The following is a 24,359-nucleotide window of genomic DNA, read 5'->3' as shown; positions in this document are numbered from 1 at the left end:
GCCCCGACCCGCTCTCAACCCGCCGGTTCTTTTTCACCAGCGGGGCCGCGTCCCGGGCCCGGAGGCGGCTGGCACCCCGCCGGCGCCGCGAGCCGCGCTACACGGCGCCCGCCACCCCGCGCGTCGCGGCGCCCGCCCGGAAGTGAGGTCAGCTCAACTTTAACCTTTCGCGAGCATGAGCGTTCCAGAAGGTTCTGGAACTGGCGGGCCCCGGAACCTGAGTGCGCCGTGCTGGAGCGCGCTGCGCACGCGCGGTGCGGCCGGCGCCCGGGCCTTGCACGAGGGCTCCCTGCGGGCGCGCCGCCCCGCCCCGGCCTCCCCCCGCCGGGGGCGGGGCCGCGGCGGCTATGCTTGTTCCCGGGCCGGGCGGTGCGGAGCCCCACATGGGCCGGTGCCTGTCAGGGGGCGGGGCGGAGGTGGTGAGCGCTTGCCCGCGCGTACGCGCAGACTTGCCCACTCAGCCTAGAGTCCGCACGGTAGAGCTGCTCCTGCTCCCTCTCGCAGGTGAACGCGCACTGCGGCGGGGGACCGGGCCCGGGCCTGCCTGGGGAGGGGCGCCGGCGTGCCGCTCCCTCGGCGGCAGCGGTCGTCGCTGGCGGGAGAGGGGTGCCCGCGCGTTTCCCGGCCAGGCCTGTGCCGAGCGCCCGGCGCTCGTGGCCGCCCTGGCGCCCTGCGGCAGGGGCTGGGGGAGGGGGAGCTCGGGCGCGGCGGGTCGGTGGCCGTAGCGAGGCAGCCGCACCCATCCCCCCGCTCCTCGCGGGGGCCGGCGGTGCGGTGCGGCGCGGCGCGGGCGGCAGGGGGCGGGCGGCGCTTGACCTTGCTGCGCGCGTCCTGGTGGAAGGGGACATGTGGCTGCAGTCCGTGCGCGCCCGCCTCGTTCAGCTCCCCAGCGCCGCGCCGGGCCCGCCGCCGGGCTGCCCGGCCCCTGCAGCTGCAGGTCCTCCGCCGGGCCCTCGCGGGCTGCGGGGGGAGGGCGGCTGGAGAGAGGCCGCTCAGTGAGGAGCTGCTGCAGCAGCCTGGGGATGGCCTCGAGCCTCTCGGCACCCCCGCCCTCTTATTTGTAATTTTTTTGCGTGTCTCTGTCTTAATCAGACTAACAGCTAAAAGCTCAGGGTCCCTTGCTTTATTTCCTGAACTTACTTTCCTCTTTTTCTGTTCTATAAGTAGCTCTGCAAATGCCGTATGCTTATATTTTCCTCTGGTTTTGTTTTCCTTTTTTTCAGACATGCTCCGTTTACCTACAGTACTCCGTCAGATAAGACCAGTGTCCAGAGCCCTTGCCCCCCACCTAACACGAGCATATGCAAAAGACGTGAAGTTTGGAGCAGATGCTCGAGCTCTTATGCTTCAAGGAGTAGATCTTCTAGCAGATGCTGTAGCTGTTACAATGGGGCCAAAGGTAACGGAAGATTTTGCATTTCATTTATATTAACTCTTTGATGTGGTTGAAAACACTTCAGTGGGGAACAGTTCTTAGTTTTCCCTAGTTAGAGCTGCGGGGGCATTGACAAAGATGTAGGGGCATGGGCAGAGTGCTGCAAGTAGTCACGTTCTCATTTTTTGTCACCTGAACTCTGACCACGGTGCACGTGTTTTTCATAGTAACAAAATGGAATTAATCGGGTCATTATGAAAGGTGCACTATATATTTGTTTGAACAGTTTGAAGAGGAATGTGTCTAATAAGTTACTGTGGCTCAGTTGATAGCCTGTAACAATGTAGTAGATAATTTGACTACCTGTATTGTGACATTGATTAATTAGCATATAAATTGGTTGGGGTTTGAGTGGGTTTTTATCAAATTATAATTTTGTATCGATTCACCTTTTGGTGTTAATAAGGTGAAAAAAAAAACGTTGAAAGTGTAAAGCTTTCAATTGACTAGTAAAAGTAACCAGATTGGGTGAAATTCCATGGCAGTCATTTATGTTGCTTATAGGACACAATGTAGTGTGTGATTGCTTATAATTTCTAGGTCTTTTGTAAAAGTAGCTACTGTATTCTGCATAGTCATGCAACGTGCAGTAGTGCTTGAAGTGAGAGTTGCTTTTTAAGGAAGAGACTTTTATTTTTTCCTTTGGGCTCATAGGAATATCCGTTCCATATAATAACAGTGTGTGCCTCGTAGTTCTTTAAGGCTGATTTGCCTCTGCAAAATTCATTCATGTATTTCTTCCTTGATTTTGGTACTCTGTTAGCTTTATTCAATGGTAAAAAAAAAAAAAGCTATAAGCTGAGCAGGTGAAGGTTAAGGAACAGCAATGTCAGCAAGCTGTGGCTGTTTTCCATAAAGGAGAAAACTTTAAATGTAAGTTAACTCTTGGATTTTTTGATTAAGCTATTTTGTGAATGCCTAAGCATTGGTTAAAGTGCTGATGCAACTTGCTGTAACCTTGTGCAGTTTTTGTTCCAGTGTTCTCATTTATTTGCTGTTCTTCATGTATTTTTAGAAATTTAGGGCTTGTACTGTAATGTCTGATTCCAGCATTTTTAAGAAATACTACACTGGTGAAGAAACTACCTTTTGGCATAGTACTATGCTTAGAGAAACGTGGCTTGCAGTCTCATACAGCCTCTTGATACTGCTACCAGCACATTGATTACTTTGTCAGAATAAGTTTATGTGAGTGCTTGGATTCTTGATATGCGGGAGCATTCAGAATGTGTGTGCGTACGGGTGGTGTTCCTTCTATCAGAAACATGGGTAAAAAGCATTTGTTGAGAGTGAATCCTTCAGTGTGATCAGATACAAGTAGATTTTTTTTTTTATGCTGGTCTTCTCAGCTACCAAACAATTTTGAATGAGACTATGTCAAAATACAGAATAAAATAAAGCAAAACCAGGAGAAGACTACGTGAAGAACTTACAGTAACAGTATCCTCCAGAAAGAGTTGTCTTACTCTTAAGCCACTTATAGATGAAGAAATGTGGGTCAAATAAAATAGCAGTAAAGTCAAGTTATGCATTATTTTGGCATGATTGTCTTATAACACAGAGTTAGAATTATATAATCTCTTTCGCAAGTTCAGCTTCAGTTACTGAAGCTTAGTGCTGCTTTTGTAACTTCTAGGGCTAGTTGTACTCTGAAGCAGTGTAGCCTTGTGCATGGCAGGAGTCCAAAGTTTGTTAAATGTTTTAGGCAGATGGGAGTGGGCTTTGCAAGCAAGGAACACAGCGCACTGTAGTGGTAGTGTGCCGCATGAGAGCCCTCAGTGAGCTTGCTTGGCACGTGATCCAGACTCTGGTTGAAGCTGAAGCCATGCTTGTGTGTGATCAGCTCTGAGCCGAGTCTGATGCATCAGGGGTTGTACACAGGGTCAGCTGGAAGTGACAGAGGTGAGCTGGGACAATTGTGCTCTCTTCCAACTGCTCCAGCTGTCAGCATAGCTACTTTTCGAGACAGGGCAGCTTTTCAAGCTGTTGAAGTCATCTGGGAAAAAGGAGTCCTCCTGTGTAGTGCTTCCGCCCTGCATTTGCTGTATGGTCCATCGTTTTCTGTATTAACTGTGTCTGTTGCACTTTAGTTACCTGCAGGTGTGGGCTAAGAGCAGAAACGCTTCTTAACTTGCAGTGTTTGACAAATTACTGGAACATATTAGTTCAAATTTTAAGTATCCTCAGTCCTCTTTGCTAATCATAGATATGGTTTGCAAGTCTCTGCTTTTTTTTTTTCTCAGAACATGCGACAAGTTGAGCTTTGTATTACAGTTCTTCGATCACATACAGTTCTTATTGTGATTTGATGGAAGTTTTTCAAATTAACTTGTGTTGCTATATTTTAATTTCAGGGTGAAATACGAGTGATGGAGAGATTTTTCAATTATTTTTCTCTGCAGGGCAAGTCTTATTTTAGTTGCAGACTTCTGAGTCTGTGGTGTATTAAGCATTATTGCTAGGGGATAAAGCCTTGTTCTGTGAAAGTATAAAACCTTTGGGCCACCTTTCTAGTTTTGCAGAACCCTGGTAATGTGTATGCTTAGAAAAAGTCCCAGATGAATGCTGTCTGCAAAGTGATGTTTCTGTTCAGCTGTGGCTGTTGAAAAGGATCTCCATCTTCACTTGAATTCTTAGAGTAATATGCTGTAGGTTATGTGGCTTTGATTTAATGCTTGTTCTTTGTCACCCTAGGGAAGGACAGTTATCATTGAACAAAGCTGGGGAAGTCCCAAAGTAACAAAAGATGGTGTAACAGTAGCAAAAGCAGTTGACTTAAAAGACAAATACAAAAATATCGGAGCCAGGTTAGTTCAAGATGTTGCCAACAATACCAATGAAGAAGCAGGAGATGGTACCACTACTGCAACAGTACTTGCACGTGCTATTGCCAAGGAAGGCTTTGAGAAGATCAGTAAAGGAGCCAATCCAGTAGAAATCAGGAGGGGTAACTTTTCTCTCTTGTTTTAATGTTTATTCACTGTCTCTTTTATTTTTTGTATCCCAATATTTGGCTGGCTTCATGAATAAGTTGCCTTGTTTTTGAAGAGCCACACAAAGGTGTACATGAAGAGTTCTGCATGGAGAGCCCACTTGTTTCTGTTATGTTACTCTGAACAATTCTTAATTTTTCTGATTCTTCTGCTATTTTATATGCAGTTGTTTGTCATAGATAAACTCCATGTAAAGCCATTTCTGCATGTAATTATTTCCAGTAAGTGTATAAATTTACTGGTGCCATTTAAATAAATTTTATGTAAACTTCCATTGTGACAGAAAATGTCACACCAATTCCAAAACAATGAGCACTAGATGTACAAATGACAATATGGAACTAAAACTACCAGTCACTTGGTTTTGAATATGAAACTTAATCTGCTTGGGGGTTTGGGTGTTGAGGGTCTTTTCTGTACTGTATACCTTGTTTTGTTCACTCACAAATATTCCCTTCATCTTTAGGGGTGATGCTTGCAGTTGACGCTGTCATAGCTGAACTGAAGAAGCTGTCTAAACCTGTTACAACTCCAGAAGAAATCGCACAGGTAGTAAGAAAATGAAAAAATTAAACCAAATTTCCATAGTTATTCCTCACAGCAAGTTTTGTCAAGTCAGGTTTAATGGAGTTAGGTTGTGCATATATGACACCTACATATTTTTCTTTATATATCAAGATTTGGTGTATGGTCAGTAAATTATCTTCATTGTAACTAATTTTCTTGAGTTATTTAAAATTTCCAATATTTTGCTTTCAGTTGTTCTGCTAGAAGCTAGTTCAGAAGTAGGTAGTTTTTCTCACTTTCAAGTTTCATTCCAAAATCCCATCTTAAAACATAAATTTACATACTTGGGAAGAATAGACAAGAGCAGAGATGGATGGAAAGTGATGGCAGACTTCTGGGGATGTGGATCTGCTGTGGGTGGTTCAGGTTGAGGTTCAGGCACTTTGAGTCAGGTTGTGGGTTGTTCAGGTACCCAGCTGGGTCTCAGTTACCTGGTGTGTTGGCCTTTGTGGCTCATTCCTCCCTGTAGGTGCAAGTGCAGAGATCTGGCCCTGTGCTTCAGCTGCCCAGGAGCTGTTAACCCATTGCACAGAGTTCTTGGGTCCTAGTGTGGGTGTGCTAGTCAGCTGCCCTCTCTTGTTAGGATACGTTAGAATTGAAAATGGGTGTTCTGATTCTCTTTATAGTGAGGAAACAAATCACTTGCATTGGGAAATGAGATTAAATGGCTTATTGTTTCAGGTTGCCACAATATCAGCAAATGGAGATCAGGAAATTGGCAATATAATCTCTGATGCCATGAAAAAAGTTGGACGAAAGGGTGTGATCACTGTCAAGGTAAGAATGGCCAACAGATGGACTGAGTGCAAAGGGACTGTCTTCTCTCATTTGGGCTGGCTTTTGCGGCATGTGCCATAGCCTGCTGCTGCTCAGCTGTGGTATCCTACTGTAATTCCTCCTTCCCTAGCTCCTTTAGATATAGGTTTGGTCACTGTTCCCTCTTACCCTTTTATTTTTAAGGGTAGCACATAAAACTGATGTGTGGTGCAGAGCCTTCCATTCTGTTGTGGACAGTATGCTAAAACTGTATGGTGCCCTTGGTAGTAAATAACGGATGTTTAACATAGACTTTCTTGCATCTAAACAGGATGGAAAAACTCTAAATGATGAATTGGAAATCATTGAGGGTATGAAATTTGACAGAGGCTACATCTCTCCATATTTTATTAATACAACCAAAGGTGAGTTAACAGTAACACGTCAAATACCTTTATAGTGGCTCTTGGAGGTTAGAAGTAACGGTAGCTGTTACGAAGACTTTGCAGTCTGTCACACTGTGTACACAGCAAGTAGGACACAGGGATCCATCCCCAACAGAAACTCATAACTCTTGGTAATAAGCTTGGAGTCTTTTTGCTTCTCTTTTCAGTATCTGTCTGTGCTAACATCAAGCTGGTTGTGCAACACTGCAGAACAACGTGCAATTGAAAATGGAGTCTTTGAGAAAACAATTGGCACCTTTTTTTTTTTAATGGCACTGAAAAGTGCAACAGTTGCTCCGAAGTAGCTCCTTAAGTTTTAGAGAATGTTTGATATGTCTTATGATCAAATTGTTCAGACAACGCATGTTGTTTCTGCAGGGCAGAAATGTGAGTTCCAGGATGCTTATGTCTTAATCAGTGAAAAGAAAATTTCTAGTGTACAGTCCATAGTTCCAGCTCTTGAAATTGCCAATTCTCACCGCAAACCTTTGGTCATTATTGCTGAAGATGTTGATGGAGAAGCCCTCAGCACTCTAGTCTTGAACAGGTGAGGTTTAAAATCCATACTTTGAACAAACACCACTTTTTAAAATTTTCATCCTTTTAAAGGAATACATTCCAAAGCACATCCATTTGAGTTTGCTGTGGTGTACTGCTGGTGAGTACCAAAGAGACAGCAGCTTTGGTACATAAACATACTTTGTATCAGTTTGGACAGAACTTCAGTTGCTTCCTAACTAGCTTTTAGAGCAAAACCAGCTCAGTTCACGGTCTCCTTGTTTGCTTGACTGGTAGAGCTGTACTGAAATAATTGGTTTTAGTAATTAGGCTTTTTTCTCTGAACACATGTGGAGTGTTAATCTCTTGAATTCTTCTCTTCAGGCTCAAAGTTGGTCTCCAGGTTGTTGCTGTAAAAGCACCAGGCTTTGGTGACAACAGAAAAAACCAGCTTAAGGATATGGCAATTGCTACTGGTGGTGCTGTAAGTAATAGTGTTTTGACTGGCTTTTTGCTTTAAGCAATTCTGAAGACATTTAAAGAGGAAAATAACATACATTTTTAGGTCCATGGCTTGTATTTGCTGTGTTGCAGACTGCATCCTGTTATTTAAAAAATGCAACAGTAGCTCTAATGTTTGAATCTTTGTGGGGTTTTTTAATACATTTAAATTTGATAATTGGTGTATGTTACATCCCTGACTGACCATGACTAATATGTCTTTTTAACTGACTGAAGTTGCACACAATTTTGCTGCAGCATTTAGCTTGCTAAGGGAAAGGAGGAGCTTCAAGGAAGCTTCTTAGAAATAGCAAAGCCTTCTTGACACCTCAGAAAACCTTCTGTCTTACAATTTCCTAGCAGTAACAAAGTAACAAACCAGCAAACTCTAAAGTCAGTTTAGTGCCAATATTCATAACTTCTCAAAATAATAAGTGATTTCTGTAACACCACTCCACTTTCCAGGCACTTTGAGTCAGGAAATTATGTAGTCAGTCTTGAATGAGAAGTTGGTAGCTTTGGTAACTTCTTTGAGGGACAGTTTGTGGAGTGCCTGGATTCTGTTAAGGGAAGATTTTTTGTTCAACGTGGCTGCAGTAGTGTGATTATTTGGCACTGGTAGCCTGCTGTATGTGTGTTATGTGTCAAAAAAACTGCATGGAGAAGCTGTGAATTCCATCTTTCCATGTAACTTGTTTCAGGTGTTTGGAGAAGAGGGTTTGAGCCTAAATGTGGAAGATATTCAGCCTCATGACTTTGGTAAAGTTGGAGAGGTCATTGTGACAAAAGATGACACCATGCTTCTGAAGGGGAAGGGTGAAAAGGCTCAAATTGAAAAACGTATTCAAGAAATTATTGAACAGCTAGAGGTTACCACAAGTGAATATGAAAAGGAGAAACTGAATGAACGACTGGCCAAACTCTCTGATGGAGTAGCAGTATTGAAGGTGAGAAGTTCAGTTTCTTAGGAATGGGGTAGTACTGGTCCTTCATTGCCAATCTAAGTTACTGCTGCCTGGTTGTCTTGTTATCTTGGCAGTTGATTTGGATAAAGAATTTTGCTTCTTACGCTGATACAATTTGGTATTAAAAATTGATGAAATAATCAACTAAAACTGTATGTGTAGGCTTCTTGAGTGCAGAGGTACAAAAGAATGCAGTATGGGAGAACTTGGGTTTGCTTTCTGGCATGTATAGCGGGATGACATGGGCTGGCTTTTGAATTTTGTGGCAGCAGTTCAGGATCTGGCAGTGCTCTCCCACCCAGGTCCCTGGTGTGGACCTTAATGTGTGTTTTGCTTGTTGCAGGTTGGCGGCACAAGTGATGTTGAAGTGAATGAGAAGAAAGACAGAGTTACTGATGCCCTGAATGCCACCCGTGCTGCTGTAGAGGAGGGCATTGTCCCAGGCGGCGGCTGCGCACTGCTGCGCTGCATCCCAGCACTGGATGCCTTAGCTCCAGCCAATGAAGATCAGAAAATTGGTAAGTACTGGAATGTGTGTGTAAGTGTGAAGAATTGTCTTTCTTCTCCCCTGAGGCTTTATAAGTACAGATAGCTTTCAGGGAGTTTTTACTTGGTCTTTAGAGCTTCATGTGCACTTGGTGTGGTGGCCACTGCTTTACAGTGGAAAGGAGCTTCAACCTGCCTGATTGGTGAAAGAACAACAATAAAGCAGCAGTACTCCCTGCAAAAAACTGCAAACTGTTAAAGGAAGAATTGCACTGAGCATTAGCACTATTGCACTAAGACTTCAAATCCAAGAACACTTACGAGTTTCTGGCAAATTGCAAGAAAGCCTCATGCTCTGTTACAGTAATAACACTCCTTAATGCCTTTTGCAGAAGTAAAACTGCAGCATGTCTGAATATCCTGCAAGGATGTTGTTTGTTGACAAAAGCCAAGTAGCAGAGCACTTTTCTTCCCTGGAACTGACAAAAATAGCTTGTGATTTTGCTCAGAAGGTTCTCTCTCTTTGCATTGATCTCCAGCACATGAGTGCACACCTCTGCAGAAGGAGCAGCATATGTAATATATAATTCTAATTATCATTTTTCTTCCAGGCATTGAAATAATAAAGAGAACACTGAAAATCCCAGCAATGACTATTGCAAAGAATGCAGGTGTTGAAGGATCACTAATAGTTGAAAAAATCCTGCAGAGTCCATCTGAGGTTGGCTATGATGCAATGCTTGGGGACTTTGTAAATATGGTAGAAAAAGGAATCATAGACCCAACGAAGGTAACCTAAATTAGTCTTACTCATCAACTTGCCTTGCTCCTACCTCACATGATGGTCAAGGAGTACTAATTCTGTCCTGTTTTTAGGTTGTGAGAACTGCTCTGATGGACGCTGCGGGCGTTGCGTCTCTCTTGTCAACAGCAGAAGCAGTGGTGACTGAAATTCCTAAGGAAGAGAAGGAGCCATCAATGGGAGGAATGGGTGGGATGGGAGGAGGAATGGGAGGTGGCATGTTCTAATTCCGAGGACAGGGCTGCATCATGAGCTGTACTAAGGCTGACAGTTCTGACTTTAAAACCTTCAGCAGATGTCAGTGTGAGAGGGTGGATAGTGACTGCGGTGAGGCAGGTGTTTAAAAGAATCACTGTAACCATCAGTTACTGGATTTCATTTAACACACGTGTAATTGTTTACAGTCATTGTCCATACCTACAGATAATTTATTTTGTATTTTTTGAATAAAGACATTTGTACATTCCTGATAACTGGGTGCGAGATCCATCTACCGAGGTCCCAATTTAAACTCAATTAAGGCACTTGATATTCTGTTTCAGAATGAATTGGTGCTTGCCAGTACTAGGAAGAACTTGCGTGAGAGTAGACAATTATGTACAAAGTAGACAAATATACAATTATGTGACCTTTATGTAATAAACTGTTCAAAAGTTATGAAATGTATGACCTTATTCATCTGCACACAAAGCCATAGCCCTGGGAGAACCTTGACATTCTGCTCCTGCTTCTAAGATGTACTAGGAATCTGACACTGAAGCTGGGAAAGGTGCAGGGCCTTTCCCTCCAGGAAACATTCCTTTGTCTAGAATGTTTCTTAGAAATACAAGTGACTTTAATTTTGCTAAGAACTATCAAAGCTGAACTGACAGTGCAGTTCTCTAACTCTTAAACAATACTAGGAAAAGAAGGCATGTGCACTGACTTTATTTTGCTGTCTGTACTCCTGCTTTTGTGTGCCAGCACAGGCCTCATGCAGTGGGAGGGAAAGTGTCCTCAGGCTATGAAATGAAACCTGCTGTTTGCTAAGAGAGGGTTGTTGGCTTTTTCAACATCTCTCTTGCTCAGGTGTAGTATGTGGCTACCTCCTTGCCTTGAGACTTCAAGTACTGCCTTCCAGCTTTCTGGTAGTGAGCTCCAGACTTTAGTTTGAATTAGTTTGTATACCATGCTGTTGCCCTTAAATGACAGCCCTGTTTGCCCTTAACCCTTTCTTTGACCATTGATGTGTGAAGTCTTTTTCTACCTACTTCTAAACAGCTTTCCAAACTTCAAAACTGGTGTTCCCAAACTTGTGTATGTTTCTCTGATTGTCTCAACATCCCAAATTGCTTTAGAACCAGGTCCTTCACCCGTTCCTTTCCCCAGCTTCCTACCTTTAATAAGAACTATCCATCACAGATACCATATGTGAAATTGCAGTAGCTTTTTCTAGAGAAGTACCTAAATGGTCTGGAACTGCTTCAGGGCTGTATGTCCTGAACCATACCTGCCCATGCTCTTCAATACACCATTCTGCATGGACCACAGGGCAAATAAGGCTGGAGAAAGAACCAGCTTCCACACTTGACCAGTAAGGAAATGTGGTAATGCAAGGCAGCCTAAAGACAGGGCTTTAAATCTGTTAAAATCTATTCACTTGTGTTTCTTCAGAGAAACTGAAAAGAAATTATTGGCAGGAACAGAACTACTGAAACTTAATTTAATCAAGACACCATCATAATGGATTAATTAAAGGGTAGAATGGCACTGAAATAACCTAGGGCCTGATGTTTAGCTGTTTTGTGCTTTTAATGGCAACTGGTGTTGGATGTGCTTGTCTGTAGGAAGACACCTTGTGCCCTTCCAGGGAGGACAGAACTGTGGTACAGCATGTTCTGTATCTGTGCCCTGGTTCTCAGAGGTAACCTGCATTTATTTGTCTTAAAATTTTGAGGGAGCTGGAAATTGTTCGCATTAGTTAAGATGCATCTATGGCCTGACTGCAATGTGTAACAGTGAAACTGGCACATAGCAAGAGCAGCCTGCCAGATGTACCACAAGTCCGTGTGTCCAGAGCTGCTGGTTGTAGCTGAAACCGCTGCACTTGCATTACTCCTTGCATTATGTGTTTAATCTCTGAAGACTCCAGTGTTCAGGCTGTGTTATTTTTTTCTACAGCAGTTGCTGGTCAGAGCTCAGCAGGTCAGCAGCTGGAGACTCCTGACTTGTCATTCATTTGGATTAGAAGCACCTGCTCCTTGCTGCTTCACAAACTGTTCCACACTCACAGAAATGTCCCTCTGCTTGGCCAGAGTTGATACTGTTAAGTTACATTCACACTATTCACAACTTCAACTTGAGTTAATATGTTACAACGCTGACAAAAAAGGTAAACTTAGATAAGGCAGAACTTAATCTGTGATTACACAAACTGCCAAGTTAATAAAGGGCAGCCTGCAATATCTTGTGTTACACGAGCTGCCAGTTGTCTGCTACCGGTAACACTTTAAGTTGCACATGATTGTGGCTCAGACATGCTATATATATCCAGCTGAACCTGTGTGTTCTGTCCAGTATAAAATCACACAAAGCCCATATGAAGTGTCTGCCCCCGAGGGAGAGCATGGCACCTCTCCTACAAATGAAGTGTATAAACAAGTTTCAAGTGAAGGTTGTTACAATTTTCCCTTCTATGTGTGATGAACTTCATGAAGCATCAGCTCCCGAGGTATGCTGGTTTCTGGGCCGTGGAGTTTGGATGCTCTTCTTTCAAAGGCAGCTACCATCTGCTTTACCACTTCATCAAAAAATAGTGTAGCAAGTTTTGAGTGTAGAAGTGAACGAAATTCAAAAGAAACCTGTTTAAGAAAACAGAGAATAATTGTTTTTCCGGTGCCTGCTGTTGCGCTAAAACACTGTGAAGATAGACAACTTCATTAACAGCTAAAGCTGAGCTATAGAGAAGTGTCTATGGAAAAAAAGCCTTATTCCTTGGTCAGACGTGCATCTCCCTGGGTTTTTCCATCGGAAGAAGTAATGTCCATTAATGTAAACTATTTTACTTAAGTAAAAGACTTGAGATAATGAAAAGCTACTGACCAACAGTAACTTGGTTCCTTTGCACACAGAACTCATTGGAGGGAACAAAAGCTGACCAAAGAAAATCCTGCATTTGCAGGTAAACTGAAGCAAATCCAGAAGGCACTTAAAAGCAGATCAAAACAGCTACTGATTAAATACTGACATTTAAAATCAGGCTTTCCATCTTGGTAGCTATACTTACAGTATGCTCATACAAGAGCAGTTCACTAGCTAAAGCTACAGTGTTGCTTTTGTGTGCCCTATCTCTTCCCTGGACACCTCCCACTTCCACCTTAGCTGTCCTGACAGAGGCAGGCAGTTTCAGATGGGACAGGCTGGTGAAGGCCTCTGTACCGCATCCTCAGAACTGAACTTGTATGTTTGCTTTTGGCTATCAAACCCTGCAGTTAAGCTGAAGCTACTGCAGCAACAGCAGTTGTGGCAGGGGCACAAGGGAGATGGCTTTCTCTCACAAAAGAAAAGGTCACTTATGTCAACCTTGAGTTATGCTTTTGTGCTGTGCTGGCCTTCACTCTACTTAAATAACATTCCCCTAAGGCTATGGAGTGGCAGTTTTGGAATACACAGCTTCCTGAAGCAACTGCATTTTCATGAAAAGAAACAAGTTGCTCTTCTGTGATTTCATCATCACTCCTGCTACAGGCTGTCTTTTGGATCAAGATTTTAATATTGTTGTAATTCCTGAGAAATCAGCAGATTAAATGCCAGATGGAGCAAATACAGCTTCTCTTACATGCGGATGAGTAGGGCATGTTAACCATGAAACAGTAGCACAGAATTAAACTACTTGGGCTGTAAGCCAGGTGTAGCTTCATGTACATGTTGCTTGACCTCAAGCATCAATACAATTAACATGCCCTTTGACGGTCTGAGAGTTGTCGTTTAGAGCACGTTGAGTTCTGCAGAGCAAGAATAAGGAGTTTGGCATCGTGTTCAGGAACTATGTAACAACTTGAATTTATGGTACACATTTATGAAGTTTGCAGATGGTAAAAATGGTTTTGTATTTCAATCCATACAGCAAATCACTGAAAAGCTGAGACCAAACTAGAAAAGTACCCTGCTCTATATACATGTCTCCTGAAACTCCATTTACATTTTCTAAAGCAAATGAACAGTCTTGACATCAAAATTGTGTCTCAGATACCTTGATCACAAAGAATGTTTGGAGACATTTGTTGCAAAATATTTATCATCCCTACCTGCACAGGCCCAGAGGCAAGCAACACAAGCAAGTCAGTAATTAGCAAGGGGGAGAGTCCTTAAGTCCCCCTGCTCATCTGGCTGCTTGCTTCTGCTCTCCCTCAAAAGGGGGTAAGCAGGAAGAAGCATCAGTACTGTTCCCCCACGAAAGTGAAAATATCCACTTTAAGTACTGTTTTGACTCCCTTAAATGAAAGTTCCTGACCTGAATTGTCAAAAGGTGGCTTTGGTGTGTGGAGTGGAGTTTTTTCTCACAGACTGCATATTTGGGTTACAGGGTTTAAACACTTAGTTCAAGTTTTCTGAAGTGATTTATGGCTTGGGTTAAAAGCTAGCTTGTTTACTGGTTAGTACCAAGAACTGGCACTTTCCTGCCTGGAGGATTTAAATGCTACAAGCAAATAACATGCAGACATTGTCAGCAAATGACAAATCCAAAACCAATATAGAAAAGTAATTTTTTTGAGTGCCTATAGATTCATTTTTACTGTTGAACTGTGTGAAGTGCAATACAGCAATAAACTGAGGAGGTTAATGTGCTAGTTTACAAATACTCTAAAAGCTCTTTTTCCTACTTTTACAGCAGATTATTTTTAAAACTGAGTATCCCAGTAGATGGCAGCAGGATCAACCAATTTCTGTGTACTTCTACAGCCTGTTCTGGACCCCAGCTTAGCTACCTGCTCAATGCAACACCTACTCTTAATGCTATAAAATGTAAGAAAAAAATGAGATGATAGACTAAATAGACAAAATGGAAAAGCAGTAATGAGTGGAAAAGAACTTGCCTAGCAGTTAACAGGCTAAATAAGATACTGGATTTAAAGAGCAACAGTTCTGAGGTGTAGTGATATCCCATCATAGATTAGAAAGAAAAAATCTATACTACCTGTGTTATAGAAGTAAGGAATAAGAGTTAAAATACATGGAAAAGTAAAATTGGAAGCCAGGAAATTAAATTGGCCAAATAGGATACCTACTTTTTGGTACAAAGAGCACTTAGATTTGTAGCGTAATTAAAGGCAATTTAAAAAGTATGTTTAGTATTTCTCCCTTTGCATTTGACTGACTAAAAATTTCTGCATGTTTAGAATTGTATGGTGAGCAATACCCAATCCCTAGACTGACTCATGATACATGGACACCTCCCAGAAGACTGCTGTCTCTGCATCAGTCTTCAAGGACACTGCAGTGGTTTCTCTGTTATGAAGTTTGCTAACATTTTTTTTATAGTTTTCTGTGTATGTGTGTTTTTAAAAAAGTTAGTAACAGGCAAAAAAAAAAAAAAGCACAGTTGGAAGACAGTGTTTCTATGTCCTATTCCTAGCACATGATAGTTTTAATTAGGATACTTACTGAAAAATCCAATGTACATGTCCTTGGATACCCAGGGATACCTGGGCTGAAACGCCACACTGTTTCTAAGTGATTAAATAGTTTCCCATCTGTGCAGGATGCCTAAAATAAAGTTTAAAAAAATCAAGCTACAATTATACTTTTACAGATGTGACAATATGTATTACTGAAGTTTACATTTGCATTTTGTGATACAGTACAGGTCACAGCACAGTTAAAACTACCTTTGTAGTGCAATCAGCATGAGATCCCATTTGCACAGTATCATTTATGGCAAAATAGTTCCTTTTCACAGAATCATAGAATGGTAGGGTTGGAAGGGACCTTTAGAGATCATCTAGTCCAACCCCCCTGCAGAAGCAGGTTCACCTAGATAAGGTCACATAGGAATATGTCCAGGTAGGTCATGAAGACCTCCAAGGAAGGAGACTCCACAACCCCTCTGGGCAGCCTGTGCCAGGGCTCCCTCACCTGAACAGTAAAATAGTTTTTTAAGCAGAACATTTTGTGTTCCAGCTTCATCCCATTACCCCTTGTCCTGTTGCTAGATAGAATAGAAAAAAGGGATGTCCCAACCTCCTGACAGCTACCATTTAGATATTTGTAAATATTAATGAGATTCTCCCTCAGTCTCTTCCTTTTCTAGACTAAACAGCCCCAGTTCCCGCAGCCCTTCCTTGTAAGATGTTCCATTCCCCTGATCATCTTGGTGGCCCTGCGCTGGACTCTCTCCAGAAGTTCTCTGTCCCTCTTGAGATGAGGAGCCCAGAACTGGACACAGGACTCCAGATGAGGCCTCACTAGGGCAGAGTGTATAGGAAGAAGAACCTCCCTTGACCTGCTGGCCACACTCTTCTGGATGCATCCCAGGATGTCATTGGCCTTCTTGGCCACGAGGGCGCATTGCTGGCTCATGGTTAGTTTATTATCAGTCAGGACTCCCAGGTCTGTCTCTGCAGAGCTCCTCTCCAGCAGTTCGACCCCTAGCCTGTACTGGTGCATGGGGTTGTTCCTTCCCAGGTGCAGGACTCTGCACTTGTCCTTTTTGAACCTCATGAGGTTCCTTTCTGCCCAACTCTCAAGCTGGTCGAGATCCTGCTGAATGGCAGCACAGCCTTCTGGGGAATCAGCCAGTCCTCCCAGTTTGGTGTCATCAGGGAACTTGCTGAGGGTATGCTCTGTCCCCTCATCCGGGTCGTTCATGAAGATGTTGAACAAGACTGGCCCCAGAACCGATCCCTGTGGAACTCCACTGGCCACAGGCCTCCAACTTAATTCTGTGCCATTGATCACCACCCTCTGGGTTCTGTCATTCAGCCAGCTCTCGATCCACCTCACTGTCCACTCATCCAAGCCACACTGTCTGAGCTTTCTGATGAGGATGTTATGGGAGACAGTGTCAAAAACCTTGCTGAAGTCAAGGTAGATGACATCCGCTGCTCTCCCCTCATCTAGCCAGCCAGTTATGCACTCATAGAAGGATATCAGGTTGGTCAAACAGGATTTCCCTTGTGAATCCGTGTTGACTGTTAACCATCTTTTCATTCATATGTTCAGTGATAACATTCAGGATGAGTTGTTCCATCACTTTTCCAGGGATGGAGGTGAGATTGACCAGCCTGTAGTTTCCTGGGTCGTTCTTCTTGCCCTTTTTGAAGACTGGCGTGACATTGGCCTTTCTCCAGTCCTCAGGCACCTCACCTGTCCTCCACGATCGTTCAAAATGATGGAGAGAGGCTTAGCAATCACATCAGCCAGCTCTCTCAGCACTCTAGGATGCATCCCATCAGGACCCATTGACTTATGAGCCTTAAGCTTGGCCAACAAGTCTTTAACCTCTTCCTCTTCAACCCAGGGCAAGTCCTCTGCTGTCCTGGCCATCCTGTTATCCTTGCTGGACTGGGCTTCCTGAGGGCTGGCCTTGGCCATAAAGATTGAAGCAAAGAAGGCATTCAGTAGTTGAGCCTTCTCTGCATCCTCGGTCACCAGGGCACCCTCTGTGTCTAGCAGTGGGCCCACATTCCCCCTTGTCTTCCTTCTGCTGCTGATTTACTTGAAAAATGCCTTATTACTGTCCTTAACATCCCTGGCTAAATTTAATTCTAGAAGGGCTCTAGCCTTCCTAGTTGCACCCCTGCATGCCCTGGCAATGTTCCTGTACTCTTCCCAAGAAACCAGCCCCTGTTTCCACCTCTCATAGATGGCTGCTTTCTGCCTGAGTTGTCCCAGCAGATCCTTGCTCATCCATGCAGGCCTCCTACCTCCTTTTCCTCCTTTCTTGCATGTCTTTTAAGGAAGAGGAAAATATTTTGTCTTGACAGCCATAAAACAGATCTCTAGCATGACGCATAGAACACCAAAATACTGCTAATAGTATATACCAGAATTTTCAACAGCACTGCTTTAAGCAAAAGATATTGATATTTACTGGGTTTGGTTTAGGGTTTTTTTTTAATTACATGTGGGGAACGTTTTATATACTGAAATATATAGACTGGTGGTCTTGGGCTATAGGAATGCTTAGAATCAAAACAAACCTGCTTGGATACCAACTCCAAACATCTTCTGTCACAAGATACTATTGTAATTGAGAACTACCATGAAGTCAGTAAGAGTACACACTCAAGTTCATAATCACTGGCAAGACATATTTAGCAAACATTTCAGGAGTGCTGGCATATAGTTCCCCTTTGGAAAAGTAAAGTACTTGCAGTAGTTGGCTTCTTAGTTTTCATGACAATAGGGTCCTTAATTTCACTCATTTTGCTTTTAGCACATCTAGCTAATGTTGTGTGGTTATATTTATAAGAGAAAAAGACTGAAAAACGTATACTTCAAAATCATCCAAATACATTATGTCAATTGACTTGGAATTTCTAGAGAGAATTACTGTAGCTTTTTTTTTAACTCTTCCTTTCAGGTTCTTACTATTACCATGAGGAGCTCTGCTCAGGCAAGACTACCCGTGATGAATAGGTGTTGCTTGTGGTTTGAAAGCCGTGGTAAGGAAAGCCATCTCAAAGACTAATCATCAGCACAAAAATACTGACTTTGCTACTTCTACAGAAAGCAGAGGAGGAGAGGGAAGACTAGACATTGACCTGGGCTTGCTTTTCCCACTACTGCCAAAAGGGCAGAAAGAATGGGAAAATTGCCACTGTATCCCCCTTGCTTCCAACCTCATAAGTAGCAAACTCACTCTATCCTTTCCTCTGCAGCATGGGTTGCTGCTGCTACTAGTCTGATTTTTCCACTGCTCAAGCACTGTTGTTATAAGCAACAAGTCCATGCTTATGTGTACCGGTGTACAGGACCACCGGTATCCCACTATGCTAGACCACCATCCAAGCTGCCTTTGCCCAGAGCCCAAATACCTGGTTGCTTCTCTAGAAAGGTTCCTACTTTTATAAACCTGTAGGAAGAATAATCTCAGCAAAGGAGATGCTAGTAAGTCGAGGAGGAGGAAATCTAAAGAAACGGTTCTCACTGACATTGTCATGGTCTTCTCTGAGAGAAGAAATCCTCTTTTGAGCAAATTAGAGGGAAAAAGAGTTGGTAAGCCAATCTGATAGCTGTGTGAAAGGGAGAAGCCAGCCTTGTCAGGGAAGAGTCAAAAGGAAAAACAGCCTGCATGTAAAATGCAGATTTTGCATTATAACTGTTTGACTTCCTTAATAAAATGAGATTTATTTTTTCTTTCCAGAATCAATAAAGTACCTTGAATAAAGGCACTCTGCATATTGGCTTTCTAATTAATGTCTCCCTTGTATTTAAGAAGTTGTATCTGTTTTGAGCAGTGTCTCTTAAGAGGAAGCCTCAAAAAAAATAGTGAAATGGGATATCAAAACAATTATGTTGAACAGCAATCAACTGTTATAATTCCACTAGTTATTCCAAAACATAGTCAAGATCTACCACATGAAGGGAGAGGTAGTTTTGCTGTAAGGAATCTGTTTTAAGCAGATTTGAACGTACAAGGGAAACACGTCATATGATCCAGAAGTCACTTTAAATTTCCCCCTTGCCATTTCTAATTATTGCTCTTGAGGAGGAGAAATACAAGTGCTTCTCTTCCAAACAAATTAATTCTAAAAAACTTGTCTATACACTGAATAACAAGTTCTTCAGCAGATCCTGCACTGAAGTGTAAGGCTCCTCATATTAGCTAGGTAAATTTATCAGAAGAAAAGTAGTGACAGATACCAATTTTGCAAAGGCATCAGAAGTTGCAGTTGTCAAAGATAACTTATAAGTCAGTATTAATATTGCATCTAGAGAGGCTTGGACAAAATTTTAACAAAACCAAATGAAAATGGTATCGCTTCATTAATGGCTGCTAGTTTCTCCAGCAAAAAGAAATTAAAAAGCAGCTCCTGCCCCTCTTCATTTGTGAGCTTAAGTTTTAAAGGCACGCTAAAACTCTCTCCAGTCAACTCTAGGCTTTACGCAAAAGCAACACCAGTTTTAAGCCACACAAAGTGCTATCAGCATCAATTTTGTTTTGAAGCACTAGTAAATTATTTCAATTTGAACAAATAAAAGTTACAGAAAGTTACAACGAAGAAGAAAGTTACCTTAACTAAATGTGGTCTCACCAGGGTAACAACTGATGTGTACCTCTCTAACACAGGAGGGAATCCTATTTCTAGCTGTGCTTTGCAGTATCCAGAGCGCTTCGATAATATATCTGACTTTTTACACCAAGGAACAAATAGTTTGTAATTCTCCACAACAGCAACAACTTCATACATTTCCTGCATGGAATACCTGAAGATGGAAAAAAGAACATTAGTCACAAAGTATTTGAACTTCAAATTCAGTATTAAAGAGTTTCAAAGATGGTATAAACGGCAGATTAGAAGGTGAACATACAGTCACCTGAAAATACTACCACTTTTCTGAGATTAAAAAGAGGACTAAAAAGAGTCAGTGGTAAAAGTCTTTGCATAACGATGCAAAACACTACACAACATCCATCAGCAAAGTTAGTGAATAGTGATCCTGGTGTCTACCACTTTCAGCAATATCAGGTAAATACACATATGTTTCAAATGAAAAAATAGTTTTTCCAGAACTTCTTAATTTAGGTAGATCTTAGACATTCCACTTAAAGAATTCACACTTCATGGCTACCAAGTAGAGGTATATCAAACTAAAGTAGGTAGGGCAGAGTAACTGGAATTTTCTCACTAGCTTTAAGACAAAGAGGATTAAAAAATCTTTTTCTATGTGCCTAAGTTTCTTTATCACATAATGAAGTCTTTTGCTTCTTTTAAAGAAAGAAGAAAATGTCAAGGAGTGAGATGTATAATGTTAAGTGCAAACATTAGCATGTATTGGGACAGAAAGGAGCAGAATTTGTGCACCTGTTGGGTTTTTTCTCACTTCAGCAGATGAAATTAATAGCATATTCTTCCCTTCCCAGGTTGCTTCCATCTTTCCATGCAATAGAGGATTATTTCTGCTATTTCTTTCTATGGGACAAGGGGTTTGGGGTCAGACTTTTTTTTATATTCAATTTCAGACTGGAAAAGCCTGGTTTCTACAAATTCTGAAAGTCAAAACACCTTCCTCGTCTCCACTTGGGCAGAGTCATAGAGGCAGATGTCTTACAGGAATGGTCAGTCTTTGAACTTCTACTGTTGTGGATTAATCACAGCAAACACAAAATCACAAACACAAAAAAGGTTTTATAAACATGACTATACAAACCCTATAATTCTTCTTTCAGAGTATTCTTTCCTTTTATTTACTAGTGGTGCAGCAATGTTGAAGAAAGTTCTTGAAAAGGTATGGCTTGTTACAGGTACTTGCAAAGGATAAATTCTGGTCATCAGAATACCACAAGAAGCCAAGTGCCTGCAACAGTAAAGATGCTTTTAGACATGTTTCATATCACCAAAATAAATAACACTATATTCAGGTGAGACAGTCTGTTGTATACTGTTCCAGAAAACGGAAGATTCAGATGGAAAAACAAAGGCTTGTAACAGTACGCAAACTGTTAAAAATACAAGGGAGATATTTTTCCTCCTTGGGAGAAACTAAAAATAGCCCTAGTCATGAGAAAAGTAATTGGCAGAGTAAAATACAAAGGCCCTGTTAAGCACTGACTTCACAGCAACCTGAGGTCATGTACAAGCCTCATATGCATTTCATTTGCAGAACAGGCTTTCTTAACAGCAAAAAGAAGGTTCCACTTGGAAATACAAAGTTGAACCCTACTATAATCCCTCTCATGCCATCCTTCTCTCAAAAGGACAGTTTCATTTTGAAAATCCTTTCGGAGAGTACACTGCTGACCCAGCTTTCAAAATTTCCTTCAGAAAAAAAATAATGCAAAACATTGGACACAGTGTTTTCATAAACAGAACTTTACAAATGACTTTCAAAAATGATTTTGCATTGCACACCTCTGTTCTTTTATTCACTGCAGTTAAAAAGGAATTACTTAAGCTGGGACAGAAGTATGGTGTAACAACGAAGAAAGAATAGGTCAACTTTAAAATTCTATAGACAAGAAACTGGAAATGTTCGTAAGTATCTTGAGGGATGTGGACATGGTCTATTTTATTCCAGAAAGGCTGGACAAGACTGTTAAGGAAAAGCACTGCTTTTTCAGAAACACTGGAAGGGTGCCAGTAACATAGTTGCTGCCTCAACCAGATTGTGTTCAAATGTTTGGACCAGACCTCATTCTAGAGAGCCAGTTTAAATCCCTTTCTCCATCTCGGGCTATGCATAGTACACAGTCCAAACTGCTTGCCAGGTTTCTCCTCTTGGTAATGTTTTTTATTGTACGTCAGTATCGTTTCACACAGTTTTATCTAGACCTGTTTCTGCTACAAGTCAAGAAAGACAATCAATCTCTACAAATAATCTTTCAGCAGCTGTAAGACAATGTCCATTTCACAATTACATCGCCACGAAAGGAAGGCAAGGTTCAGTGAGGTTACAATGCTAGCAAACATGGTGAGACTTTATCTCTCTCCGGATTTCATCTTAAGAAAAACAGTTGCTGTGAGAATGTGCTGGGCGCAGTCCCAGTTCAGGAAAGCATATCCCTTCAAGAAATCTCAAAAGCACGGATTCCAATGGACTGTCACACATGGCTTTGTGAAGACCAAGGCCACAGAAGAAACACAAAGTCCAAACCAGTATTCAGGCACATCTACCACCTCTGCATTTATCCTCAGTCTGTAATACAACCATATCCACCCACACAGCTTACTGGCATAATTCAATTCTTGCCACTCGCTTCTTTATCTCTGAGCCTTTGGGCACTGAACACAGTATCACCTGGCTTCCAATGAACTGAAAAGAAAGCATTTACTGGTGTATGGTATACAAACATAAGTGGTCTATACTCAGTGATTATTATTAACAGCTACAAACTTTTCTAAGCCTAAAGAATAATGTTTTTATGTTAGCCTAACCGTTAACTTAACTTAGTGATATCTGATGGCCATTTTATGGTCTGTAAAACATGAACTGATCTCATTCAAATCCTTTGTCCACAGCAGTTCAGCTCCCAAAAACGAGCGTTGCCAACAAGTGTTCCCATTAGCATCTCAGTCTGCATAAGTACAATAGACTCATTTACCACCTGAGTCCCTGAAGTCTGTTGCTCAGCAAAGTAAGGCATTCGCTGAGCTGAGAACAGGTACAGAATGTACACCAGTGACAACTGCCAGACGTGAAAGCATTCCCAACTTCAAGGCTACAAATAATGTAGCAGTGTTTCGGATTCAGCTTGCACTGCTAAAAAACAGCTGCCGAGATTCTTGCAGCTTACACTGAAACATTTTCAAACTTAGTTTGCAGCCAGTTACTTAATGTTTTCTTATAGTGAACACCCTTACCAGTAATTGCTTTTGCCCTCAAGACTCCAACAAATTACCTTTAAAAATGTCAATTTTGTTTACCAGGATTGAATTATTTTAATATTGCAAACACATCCTAAAAATTAAAACGTGAAGGATATACAGTAAGAAACGTAGTCCAGGCAAGATGACATTTTAACACTTTACAGCAACAGTTATGCCAAATGACTGCTTGAAATTTGACATAATGAACCAATCTCTATTCCACTTTTTCACTGTTTTTTATGTGGAAAAAACAGGACTTTGAATTTATCAAAGGAACATGGCAGGACTCCCGTAACAGTAGTAGTGACAGATAAACCTTTTTCTTTCTCCCAGCATTTTCCAATCACACCCTCTCTCATCTGCTTGTTCTTTTTCTTCCAGTTACAAGATCAGCTCTTCTTCCAAAGCAGATTTTGTTGTCCCAGAAAGACTTACCATGGGATCAAGGGACAGGGAACTTGTTGCATTATCTGAAGTGGAAAACGTCTGCGTATTACTAATTCTTTTCATTTCTTTCATAGATTTCTCAAAGTTATGTAAGTGGTTCAGGTACGGAAGAAGCAAGTCTGAAAATCGTTTGATCGTGCATCGACACTGACCGCGTTGAAAGAAGGTAACGGCGGCCGGAGCTGAGGGCACCTCGGCTGCCCCCCGCGTCAGGCAGAGTCGGACAGGACCGGGGACTGGACCTTCCTTCTCCCCTTCCCCAGAGCCACCAGCGTCTCTCCGGCGCAGCACCGGGCACTGCCGCGCTCCTCGGGCGGGAGCTCGCCCAGCACCACGCCCCGGGCTGCCGGGCGCCCGAGACCGTTCACTCTGAGGCGGATTGAGGGACGGCGCGCCTCAGGCGGCCGCACCGCGAGCCGGGCCCCAGCCCAGCCCTGACCGAGAAGCCTCGGAGCTCCAGCGGGGCCGCCCGGCGGGCAGAGGGGAGTCGGGGCGGCCGGGCGCGCCGAGGGGCGGGGCGGCGCGGCGCGGCCCCCGACAGCACGCCACGGCCTGCCTCAGCCGTCACCCCCGCGGCCACTGCGCCTCGCCTCGCGTACCTGACAGCGGCAGTGCGTGGCGGCGAGGCGGCGGCGAGTCCGCCGGCCAGCGCCTTGGCGAGGCCCCTGCTGCTCAGCGCCATCACGGGCCCCGCTCCTCGCCGGCTGCCCCGCCCGCCCCCGCACGCTGCCCAACAGCCTCCAGCGCACAACCGCGCCCCCCCGCGCGGCCCAACCGCCTATCGCTGTGCGGGGGCCGGCGCCGGCAGGCCGGGGGACCGGGGCGCAGTCACGGGACAGCGCGGGCGGAGGGAGGAGGGAGGAGAGGCCCCTTCACCTGATTGGCGCGGCGGCCCGCGAGCTGCGCGCACAGCTATAATTGGGCTTGTGCACGCCGCCTGCCCTTGCACCAC

At 43.1% G+C, this 24,359-nt stretch overlaps 2 protein-coding genes across 4 annotated transcripts; one reads left to right on the top strand and one right to left on the bottom strand.

The window, feature by feature from the left end:
* Positions 1–48: 48 nt before the first annotated feature.
* HSPD1 (heat shock protein family D (Hsp60) member 1) lies at positions 49–10,111 on the top strand. Of its 2 annotated transcripts, none has more exons than XM_062002080.1 (12): positions 49–147; positions 1,224–1,399; positions 4,130–4,382; positions 4,895–4,977; positions 5,677–5,772; positions 6,083–6,176; positions 6,576–6,744; positions 7,080–7,179; positions 7,898–8,143; positions 8,505–8,679; positions 9,259–9,437; positions 9,524–10,111. In XM_062002080.1, exons 2-12 carry the CDS (start codon positions 1,226–1,228, stop codon positions 9,674–9,676), a joined length of 1,722 nt encoding a protein of 573 aa, XP_061858064.1. In that variant the 5' UTR covers positions 49–147; positions 1,224–1,225; the 3' UTR covers positions 9,677–10,111. The 2 variants fall into 2 exon arrangements, with proteins under 2 accessions (XP_061858064.1, XP_061858063.1); XM_062002079.1 differs by lacking the exon at positions 49–147 and adding an exon at positions 364–504.
* On the bottom strand, positions 9,419–24,138 carry COQ10B (coenzyme Q10B). 2 transcript variants are annotated; one of them, XM_062002088.1, is made up of 5 exons: positions 24,007–24,138; positions 20,805–20,951; positions 19,667–19,859; positions 15,093–15,194; positions 9,419–12,289 (listed from the first exon to the last, which is right to left on the bottom strand). In XM_062002088.1, exons 1-5 carry the CDS (start codon positions 24,087–24,089, stop codon positions 12,122–12,124), a joined length of 693 nt encoding a protein of 230 aa, XP_061858072.1. In that variant the 5' UTR covers positions 24,090–24,138; the 3' UTR covers positions 9,419–12,121. The 2 variants fall into 2 exon arrangements, with proteins under 2 accessions (XP_061858072.1, XP_061858073.1); XM_062002089.1 differs by having other exon boundaries at positions 23,396–24,093.
* Positions 24,139–24,359: the final 221 nt, after the last annotated feature.

This window comes from Colius striatus, chromosome 9 (assembly GCF_028858725.1).
Source record: "Colius striatus isolate bColStr4 chromosome 9, bColStr4.1.hap1, whole genome shotgun sequence".
Classification (NCBI taxonomy): domain Eukaryota; kingdom Metazoa; phylum Chordata; class Aves; order Coliiformes; family Coliidae; genus Colius; species Colius striatus.
The sequence above is the reverse complement of the archived record's forward strand: the minus strand, read 5'-3'. Positions and strand labels throughout refer to the sequence as shown.